At 42.2% G+C, this 10,798-nt stretch overlaps 1 protein-coding gene across 1 annotated transcript; it reads left to right on the top strand.

The window, feature by feature from the left end:
* Positions 1 to 733: 733 nt before the first annotated feature.
* On the top strand, positions 734 to 10,517 carry selenoo1 (selenoprotein O1). The gene is given in 16 exon segments (XM_036989556.1): positions 734 to 790; positions 792 to 1,000; positions 1,002 to 1,265; positions 1,476 to 1,492; positions 1,495 to 1,551; positions 1,554 to 1,653; positions 1,781 to 1,974; positions 2,505 to 2,610; positions 2,724 to 2,785; positions 2,788 to 2,835; positions 2,838 to 2,993; positions 8,279 to 8,381; positions 8,531 to 8,750; positions 8,752 to 8,781; positions 8,990 to 9,151; positions 9,153 to 10,517. Coding segments are annotated over 16 exon segments (1,848 nt in total). The 3' UTR covers positions 9,216 to 10,517.
* Positions 10,518 to 10,798: the final 281 nt, after the last annotated feature.

Raw genomic sequence — 10,798 nt, forward strand, 5'->3', positions numbered from 1 at the left:
TGTAGATTCTGTTTCCCTCAAAATGAAATGTTTATCTGATAGATGTACTTTTGAGAGATAATGCCATGTTGCATTTACATATCTCAGTCATTGCCCCTTAAAATGTATTTAGAATTTGTAATGAAAATATATTGGAAAATTTGCCTACCGCTGTAGCTCAATCGATCATCTCAGCGGGTGTATTTAGGACTACAGTTTGAGTTTACTCTGAGCCAATAAGGAAACCACTGTCAGAAAATAGTTGGGTCATTTACAACGATAACTTGATATCTATATGCTTCCCAACCTACTGTAGTTTCTGATGTGTATGGTGGAATAGGGCCATGCAGCTGTCCTATATCACCTGCATCATTCTGTCAGTATTGATGTAGTTTTGTTTTGTGTTTGTATGTTGACAAGAGAAAAAGGTGTGTATGAATGACAATCTGTATTCCCATCCTCACTCTATCATTGCAAACAAGCCAAATATTGAAGCCTACATTCTGTATTGAACTATACAACTTTTAAATAAAAATGTATATAAATAAAAAGTATTCCATCTTTTTTTATTATTTCTTTGCTGCCATCCGTCTTAGTTTCCCGTAGGACCAATACTAGAGTAGCACAATATTTTAGACAAATATCCGTAGTGCAGTGTTGCGACAACTGACTCGGACAGCGACGTGTCTTGATATGAAATGGTGAATGACGTCTCTGGTGACTTTAAACAAACAGATATTTGGCCTTTAGTTTGATGGCTGCTTGTAAACTTCGTCTGACACCGTGTAGTTTTCTTCGCTCTGGTATTGTCTTCGTTGTTATACTTATCCACTGTCAGGATGGACGGCATGGGTCTGGCGGTCAGTCGTTCATCGCTCGAGCGCCTCGAGTTTGACAATGTCGCACTCAAGAAACTTCTGTTGGATACATCAGAAGAGCCTGGTCCGCGAAGGCTGGAAGGAGCCTGTTTCTCCCGAGTAAAGCCGAAGCCAGTGGTCATGCATCGGTTCGTGGCAGTCTCTAATGAACGCCGCGAAGGTTCTGAACGGCCCCCTTGGTCCAGAGTAACTGAGCGGCTCCAAAGTAATGCCAGGGTCCGAGCCTGCCGCGCACTGCTACTGCGGTCACCAGTTCGGCTCGTTCGCCGGACAGCTGAGGGACGGGGCAGCCTGCTATCTGGGTGAAGTTAAAGCTCCAGCTGACTAGAGGCCAGTGCTGCTCCGGGAGAACCCCAGTGTCTGGTGGGAGATTCAGGTCAAGGGAGCTGGTCTGACTCCCTACTCCTGGTCGGGAAGTTTACACAGTATTGCATGACTAGACAGATGATGTTTTTTTGTTTACTATTTACCTAATGAAATCTGTTTTCTCAGTTTTTGGCTAGCATTGTGTTTTTTGGCCTATATATTGTTTGTTTTTTCATATGCAGTGCACATTCTGGAAGCACAGTCTATGGAATTATGAATACACATTTGTATAATTAATTCTCTCATTCCCAGACAAGCTGACGGCCATAAGGAGAGTTTCTGTGCAGTGAGGCGGTGTTCGCTCTGGGGGTGCCCACTACCAGGGCAGGGTCACTGGTGACAGCAATGTGGTACGAGACGTGTACTACAGAAGGTACCCCACTAAAGAGAGGTGCTCTGTTGCCCTCCGCATCGCACCCACCTTAATCAGGTTACCAATACATCCTATCCCTTGGTCACTGCATTAGGTTTAAAAACAAAGTGTTGGTAGAGAGATTCCCAGTTGACAAAATTACATGAACAATATGGAAATGTGTCACTCTGATCATTGTGTGCAGGTTCGGGTCCTTTGAGATCTTTAAGGTGGCTGATGAGAACACAAGCTGGCAGGGCCCCAGCTACGGCCACGATGAGATCAGAGGTCAGATGATGGATTATGTCATATAGAGCTTCTACCCAGAGATCCAGCAGAACCACACAGACAGAGTGGAGAGGAATGTGTCATTCTTCAGAGAGGTAATCATGGACACTAGATTCAGTGAAGCATCAATCATTCATACGGAGTATAATAATGCTCTGATATGATTTTTGAAGGAATATGGCTATCCTTTTTGACAGTGAAACTACTTTGTATCAAAGCGGACTCTAGGCCTACATTGGAGCTCTCTCTATCCTTTACCTTTTTGTTGTGGAGCCAAGGACACTGCTATCTATCCTCTTATCCTGTTCATCCCTGCTGTGACAGGAAGTCTTAATACAGTGAGAGTGTGACTTCCTTAGCGCACACACACTGCTATTAATTCATTATCTTCTTTAATGCTAAATGGTATTAACAAAGTAATAACATGTAAGATGCTATTGTTTAGCGATTAACTATGCATTGTTATGCACATTCACATCCCTCATGAAGATGATCAAAAGCACAGCATACGATCCCCAAATATTTTTGCCTAACCCAGCGCCTATGCATGATATGACTGAAATCAGTAGACCCAAATCAACTCTTCTCGTCCAGTCTGACCCATCTCTGTGTGCGTCCATGTTTTGGTGGTAGGTGATGCTGCGTATTGGTGGCCCAGTGGCAGTGTGTGGGCTTCTGCCATGGAGTCCTCAACACAGACAACATGAGCATCCTGGGGCTCACACTAGACTACGGCTTCATGGACAGGTACAGTAATTTACAGTACCTGACATACTGTCTACAATTTCATCTTAGATCCACATTATTTCAACAAGGATCTGGCTTTACGCTGTCTATTTCCTCCTCTCGCTTGTCTGCAGGTTTGATCCTGATTTCATCTGCAATGCCTCAGACAACTCAGGCTGCTACACTTATCAGGCCCAGCCTGCCGCTGGAACCTGGCTTGTCTGGCCGAGGCCTTGGACCCAGAGCTGCCCCAGGCCGGGCAGAGGCTGTCCTGGATGAGTACCCGCCCCTCTACAACACCTTCTACCTGGGCAACATGAGGAGGAAGCTGGGCCTGCTGAGGAAGGAAGAGCCAGAGGATGAGATGTTGTGCATGGTCTGCAGGAGCTCAGTGATCAACACAGGTAGGGAGAGAGACTCACTACATACTCAAATCAAATTTGTCACATACAGGTGTTTAGCAGATGTTGTTGCGGGTGTAGCAAAATGCTTGTGTTTCTGGCTCCAACAATGCAGTAATATCTAACAATTTCATAACAAAATACAAATCTAAAGTAAAGGAATTAATATATAAATATAGGATAGAATACAGTATATACAGTGGCAAGAAAAAGTATGTGAACCCTTTGGAAGGAATTACCTGGGTTTCTGCAGAAATTGGTCATAAAATTTGATCTGATCTTCTAAGTCACAACAATAGACACACAGTCTGCTTAAACTAATAACACAAACAATTATATGTTTCCATGTCTTTATTGAACACACCGTGTAAACATTCACAGTGCAGCGTGGGAAAAATATGTGAACCCTTAGATTTAATAACTGGTTGACTCTCCTTTGGCAGCAATAACCTCAATGTCTTCTGTAGTTGCGCATCAGACCTGCACAACGGTCGGGAGGAATTTTGGACCATTCCTCTTTACAAACTGTTTCAGTTCAGCAATATTTTTTGGATGTCTGGTGTGAACCACTCTCGAGGTCATGCCACAGCATCTCAATTGGGTTCAAATGTATTTATATAGCCCTTCTTACATCAGCTGATATCTCAAAGTGCTGTACAGAAACCCAGCCTAAAACCCCAAACAGCAAGCAATGCAGGTGTATAAGCACGGTGGCTAGGAAAAATTTCCTAGAAAGGCCAGAACCTAGGAAGAAACCTAGAGGAACCAGGCTATGAGGGGTGGCCAGTCCTCTTCTGGCTGTGCCGGGTGGAGATTATAACAGAACATGGCCAAGATGTTCAAATGTTCATAAATGACCAGCATGGTCAAATAATAATAATCACAGTAGTTGTCGAGGGTACAACAGGTCAGCACCTCAGGAGTAAATGTCAGTTGGCTTTTCATAGCTGATCATTGAGAGTATCTCTACTGCTCCTGCTGTCTCTAGAGAGTTGAAAACACAGGTCTGGGACAGGTAGCACGTCCGGTGAACAGGTCAGGGTTCCATAGCCGCAGGCAGAACAGTTTAAACTGGAGCAGCAGCACGGCCAGGTGGACTGGGGACAGCAAGGAGTCATCATGCCAGGTAGTCCTGAGGCATGGTCCTAGGGCTCAGGTCCTCAGAGAGAGAGAGAGAGCATACTTAAATTCACACAGGACACCGGATAAGACAGGAGAAATACTCCAGATATAACAGACTGACTCTAGCCCCCCGACACACAAACTACTGCAGCATAAATACTGGAGGCTGAGACAGGAGGGGTTAGGAGACAATGTGGCCCCATCTGATGATACCCCTAGACAGGCCCAAACAGGCAGGATATAACCCCACCCATTTTGCCAAAGCACAGCCCCCACACCACTAGAGGGATATCTTCAACCACCAACTCAAATCAAATCAAAGTTTATTTGTCACGTGCGCCAAATACAACAAGTGTAGACCTTACAGTGAAATGCTTACTTACAGGCTCTAACCAATAGTGCTGAGGAATAAAAAGTGTATGTGTAGGTAAGTAAAGAAATAAAACAACATTAAAAAGACATTTGAAAATAACAGTAGGAAGGCTATATACAGACACCGGTTAGTCAGGCTTATTGAGGTAGTATGTACATGTGGGTATGGTTAAAGTGACTATGCATATATGATGAACAGAGAGTAGTGGTAGCGTAAAAAGAGGGGTTGTCAAGGCTGAGACAAGGCCGAGTATAGCCCACAAAGATCTCCGCCACGGCACAACTCAACCCACTCAAGTGACGCACCCATCCTAGGGACGGCATGGAAGAGCACCAGTAAGCCAGTGACTCAGCCCCTGTAATAGGGTTAGAGGCAGAGAATCCCAGTGGAAAGAGGGGAACCGGCCAGGCAGAGACAGCAAGGGCGGTTCGTTGCTCTAGTGCCTTTCTGTTCACCTTCACACTCCTGGGCCAGACTACAATCAATCATAGGACCTACTGAAGAGATGAGTCTTCAATAAAGACTTAAAGGTTGAGACTGAGTCTGCGTCTCTCACATGGGTAGGCAGACCATTCCATAAAAATGGAGCTTTATAGGAGAAGCCCTGCCTCCAGCTGTTTGCTTAGAAATTCTAGGGAAATTCTGCGTCTTGTGACCGTAGCGTACGTGTAAGTATGTACGGCAGGACCAAATCGGAAAGATCGGTAAGAGCAAGCCCATGTAATGCTTTGTAGGTTAGCAGTAAAACCTTGAAATCAGCCCTTGCCTTAACAGGAAGCCAGTGTAGGGAGGCTAGCACTGGAGTAATATGATACATTTTTTTGGTTCTAGTCAGGATTCTAGCAGCCGTATTTAGCACTAAATCTGGGTTGTCGGAAAGTAGAGCATTGCAGTTGTCTAACCTAGAAGTGACAAAAGCATGGATTAATTTTTCGACAGAAAATGTCTGGTTTTTGCAATGTTACGTAGATGGAAAAAAGATGTCTTTGAAACAGTCTTGATATGATTGTCAAAAGAGAGATCAGGGTCCAGAGTAACGCCGATGTCCTTCAGTTTTATTTGAGACGACTGTACAACCATCAAGATTAATTGTCAGATTTAACAGAAGATCTCTTTGTTTCTTGGGACCTAGAACAAGCATCTCTGTTTTGTCCGAGTTTAAAAGTAGAACGTTTGCAGCCATCCACTTCCTTATGTCTGAAACACAGGCTTCCAGCGAGGGCAATTTTGGGGCTTCACCATGTTTCTTCGAAATGTACAGCTATGTGTCATCCGCATAGCAGTGAAAGTTAACATTATGTTTTCGAATGATCTCCCCAAGAGGTAAAATATATAGTGAAAACAATAGTGGTTCTAAAACGGAACCTTGAGGAACACCGAAATTGACAGTTGATTTGTCAGAGAACAAACCATCCACAGAGACAAACTGATATCTTTCCGACAAATAAGATCTAAACCAGGCCAGATCTTGTCCGTGTAGACGGTCAATCGACGGTATCAAAAGCAACACTAAGGTCTAGGAGCACGAGGACAGATGCAGAGCCTCGGTCTGACGCCATTAAAAGGTAATTTACCACCTTCACAAGTGCAGTCTCAGTGCTATGATGGGGTCTAAATCCAGACTGAAGCATTTCGTATACATTGTTTGTCTTCAGGAAAGCAGTGAGTTGCTACGCAACAGTTTTTTCTGTTGAGGTCAGGACTCGAGGTCAGGAGTATTTTCTTCTGTTGAAGCCATTCTGTTGTTGATTTACTATGTGTTTTGGGTTGTTGTCTTGTTGCATCACCCAACTTCTGTTGAGCTTCAATTGACTGATTCTCCTGCAAAATGTCTTGATAAACACGGAAATTCATTTTTCCATTGACGATAGCAAGTTGTCCAGGCACTGAGGCAGCAAAGCAGCCCAACCATGATGCTCCCTCCACAGTACTTTACAGTTGGGATGAGGTTTTGATGTTGGTGTGCTGTGCCTTTTTCTTCTCCACACATAGTGTTGTGTGTGCCTTCCTAACAACTCAACTTTAATCCTTCCACAGAATATTTTTTGACAGTAGCGCTGTGGAACATCCAGGTGCTCTTTTGCGAACTTCAGATGTGCAGCAATGTTTTTTTGGACAGCAGTGGCTTCTTTCATGGTGTCCTCCCATGAACAACATTCTTGTTTAGTGTTTTGCATATCGTAGACTCGTCAACAGAGCCGTTAGCATGTTCCAGATATTTCTGTAAGTCTTTAGCTGACACTAGGATTTTTTCTTAACCTCATTGAGCATTCTGCGCTGTGCTCTTGCACTTATCTTTGCATGACGGACACTGCTAGGGAGAGTAGCAACAATGCTGAACTTTCTCAATTTATAGACAATTTGTCTTACTGTGGACTGATGAACATCAAGGCTTTTAGAGATACTTTTGTAACCCTTTCCAGCTTTATGCAAGTCAACAATTCTTAATCTTAGGTCTTCGGAGATATCTTTTGTTTGAGGCATGGTTCTCATCAGGCAATGCTTCATGTGAATAGCAAACTCATATTGTGTTTTTTTTATATTGCAGGGCAGCTCTAACCAACATCTCCAATCTCGTCTCATTGATTGGACTCCAGGTTAGCTGATCCCTGACTCCAATTTAGCTTTTGGAGAAGTCATTAGCCTAGGGGTTCACGTATGTTTCCCAACATACACTGGGAATGTTTAAATTATGTATTCAAAATAGACAAGAAAAATACAATTTGTGTGTTATTAGTTTAAGCACACTGTCTCTATTGTTATGACTTAGAGGAAGATCAGATCACATTTTTTGACCAATTTCTGTAGAAATCCAGGTAATGGTCAGCAGGTAGCCTAATGGTTAGAGTTAAGCCAAGTTTGGTACCACAAACACTCATGGCTTGGTTTTTGCTCTGACATGCGCTGTCAACTGTTGGACCTTATATTAACAGGTGTGTGCCTTTCCAAATCATGTCCAATCAATTGAATTTACCACAGGTGGACTCAAATCAAGTTGTAGAAACACCTGAAGGATGATCAATGGAAACAGGATGCACACAAGCTCAATTTTGAGTCTCATAGCAAAGGGTCTGAGTACTTATTTATTTATTTATTTTTTTATTTTACCTTTATTTAACCAGGTAGGCAAGTTGAGAACAAGTTCTCATTTACAATTGCGACCTGGCCAAGATAAAGCAAAGCAGTTCGACAGATACAACAACACAGAGTTACACATGGAGTAAAACAAACATACAGTCAATAATAAAGTATAAACAAGTCTATATACAATGTGAGCAAATGAGGTGAGAAGGGAGGTAAAGGCAAAAAAAGGCCTTGGTGGCAAGGTAAATACAATATAGCAAGTAAAACACTGGAATGGTAGTTTTGCAATGGAAGAATGTGCAAAGTAGAAATAAAAATAATGGGGTGCAAAGGAGCAAAATAAATAAATAAATTAAATACAGTTGGGAAAGAGGTAGTTGATAGGGCTAAATTATAGGTGGGCTATGTACAGGTGCAGTAATCTGTGAGCTGCTCTGACAGTTGGTGCTTAAAGCTAGTGAGGGAGATAAGTGTTTATTTCTGTTTTGTATTATTTAATAATTTTGCTAAAATTTTTCCAAATGCGTTGTCTCTCTTTACTCTCTGCCTCTTTTTACAATATTTTTCCTTCCTCTCTGCTTCTCCCTTCTAAAAGAAAATGTTTTGCAATCAAATTTGATTGACTTTTTGCATTAAGAGACACCACTCGCCGTTCAGTGAGTTGACCATGGTACTGCATTTGGCCCAGAGCAACCCGTCCCGGTTCCAGATGGTCTCGGAGCGGAGGACGGTGACCATGAAGCTGGGTGTGGCTCGAAGGAGCTGCTGGAGGTCGAGGCCAAGCACAGAGAGAACTGGGTCACCTCCTACAGGTCAGAAATAAGTTATGTAGTCTTAGTTACATACTTACCTCTTTCTCATACTCTGTGTTTGACACTAGGTGACTTACTCACCCCTCTACCACCAGTGTGTATATCCCTAGCACTCACCTGCTCTAGAAATATAGCATGAGGAATTAAAGGCATGGAAAAGAGCAGGTTTGGTCTAGTGTTTGCACTAGAGGTGTTTTTAGTCATAGATATTTTTGTCTGAGTCATCCAGCTCTGTGTTGTGACTGGTGCAGCAAGCGTCTGGTTGAGGGCCAAAGGGCCGTCCAGGCACTGCAGGAGGAGAGGGTGAAAGTGATGAACGGCACCAACCCACAATACGTCCTCAGGAACTACATCACCCAGAATACAATAAGAGTCCGCCGAGAACGGAGACTTCTCTGAGGTCAGGCGCCGATTATCATTATTCTGTAATAGGGACCAAACTTTCAATACCGCTTCCCTCTTGACTTTCATTTGTGTTATTCCAAGCAATGATGTCACCATTACAGAAGCATTCTCACAATGAAAACAACATACTCTCTTTCCCTTAACTTGCTTCTCTGGATTTCCATCTCATAGTTTGATCTTTCTCCCATCTCTCTGTGCCATAGGTCCAGCGGCTCTTGAAGGTTCTGGAAAATACTTTCTCTACCCAGCCGGGTCTGGAGCAACTTAGTTGGCTGGACCAAGTGGTGGTGGAGGAGCAGGGAGAGATGGAGCAGCAGGTGGCAGAAGCGGCAGCATCCCAAATGTGTGTTCCCTATAACAGCAAGCCCTCAAGTTTGGGCCAATGAAATTTGTGTCACCTGATCTTCCCTTCTGATCACCCTTCCCTGACAGTCTACCCACCCATATGTACAATAGAGACTGTCACTGTCTTTTCTTCCTTTGTTTACCTATACCTCTCTCCTCATACTCTCTTTACTTGGGTGGGTAATGGCACGGAAGGTACATTTTAATGAGGTAAGATGTTAACCACTCAGCCTATAGATATGCAAGGTTGTGTTAAGAGTTTTGGCACATTTCACAAAGTACAACTCCAGAAATCTGAAATGACACATTTTTTTGATCTAAGTGATAATTACATTTATGGAAATATCATGTGTTCAGTTGATTTGTAGTCTTTATACAGATGTCTCTGTAGATCTGTGTAGCCTATTGGCTGTCTGGTTATGAACGACAGCCCAGACGTCCAGTCCTACAATGACCCATCTGAGTCCAAGAGACTTGGAGTATCACCTCTATGTACCAAATAATGTGTGTGAAAGGGAATGTACATGATTTACATATCTGAATTTTACAGAATGAGTCACATAATGTTACTAATTGAGCCACAAAGGACTTCATACACAAGTATAACATAACATAAATGTCAATGTTGTAAATGTCATAGCAATTGTAACACTGACCATTTGGTGCTTCATTGCACAAATACTACTACACCACATTGCATCGTGTAGGTCATGATAACATTCTATGTATTGCATACATTTTCCAGAAAGCTTCAAAACTGCCATTGTCAACTAAATATTTGCCAAGGAAATCATGAGCAATGGTTTTGTTTAATTTCTTGGGATAAATTGTTTTTTATGAATTGATATGGAAATTATATGTCATGATGCTGAAGAAATGGCTTTTATAGGGTGTTCCTTGGTAACTTGAATTTCTTTGAAACGCTAATATTGTGGCCCAAAGTTGAGCTATTTGTAACGTCAATGTAATGTTCAATATTCTATTTTTGTAAGTTGGAAGATTTTACCTATGGCAATTTTTGTATAGGAAAACAAGATGCACTACTCAAATGGCTTCTCTTGGGCTCCAGGTAAATTCTCTGAGGTACATATGAATCAAACTCATAAATTAACGTTTCAACCACTGTGACCACCACCATATGTCTTTGTCATTACCCCCTTCAAAACATGTCATACCATGAGGAATAGAGGGACCTCTGTCAGGTGACGGATGAGCAATAATTCTGTTCATATTGATCAGCAAAATATTATATATATAATTATAATTATAATTATATTATAACCTGTGGTGTTTTTATTTATTGATTATTAATGTACATATGAAATGTATTATCTTCTGAGAGCTTCCTCTATATGCGAACTGTAGTTGGTAAACTTATACAAAAATGTTGGCTGTTTTTTTCTGTTTTTTGTGTGCACATGCACAACATTATAGCCTTCATTGACATTACATTCCAGCCTGTCTCTTCATGCCTGGTTTCAGTAACCTTTCATCTGAAGGATTAATGTTGCTCATGTTAAACAGTAAATACTAGAGCCCACCAAACCTACCATAAAATATTCTGAAAATAGACTGGAGGCCATTTGATTTGACAGTGTTAAGAATTTTGTCGCCATTTTTGTGCGAGGGTATTGTGTAGCTGTGTCTTCCTCAGGCACTAACTGGCC

The sequence above is a fragment of the Oncorhynchus mykiss genome, chromosome 1 (genome assembly GCF_013265735.2).
Source record: "Oncorhynchus mykiss isolate Arlee chromosome 1, USDA_OmykA_1.1, whole genome shotgun sequence".
Classification (NCBI taxonomy): domain Eukaryota; kingdom Metazoa; phylum Chordata; class Actinopteri; order Salmoniformes; family Salmonidae; genus Oncorhynchus; species Oncorhynchus mykiss.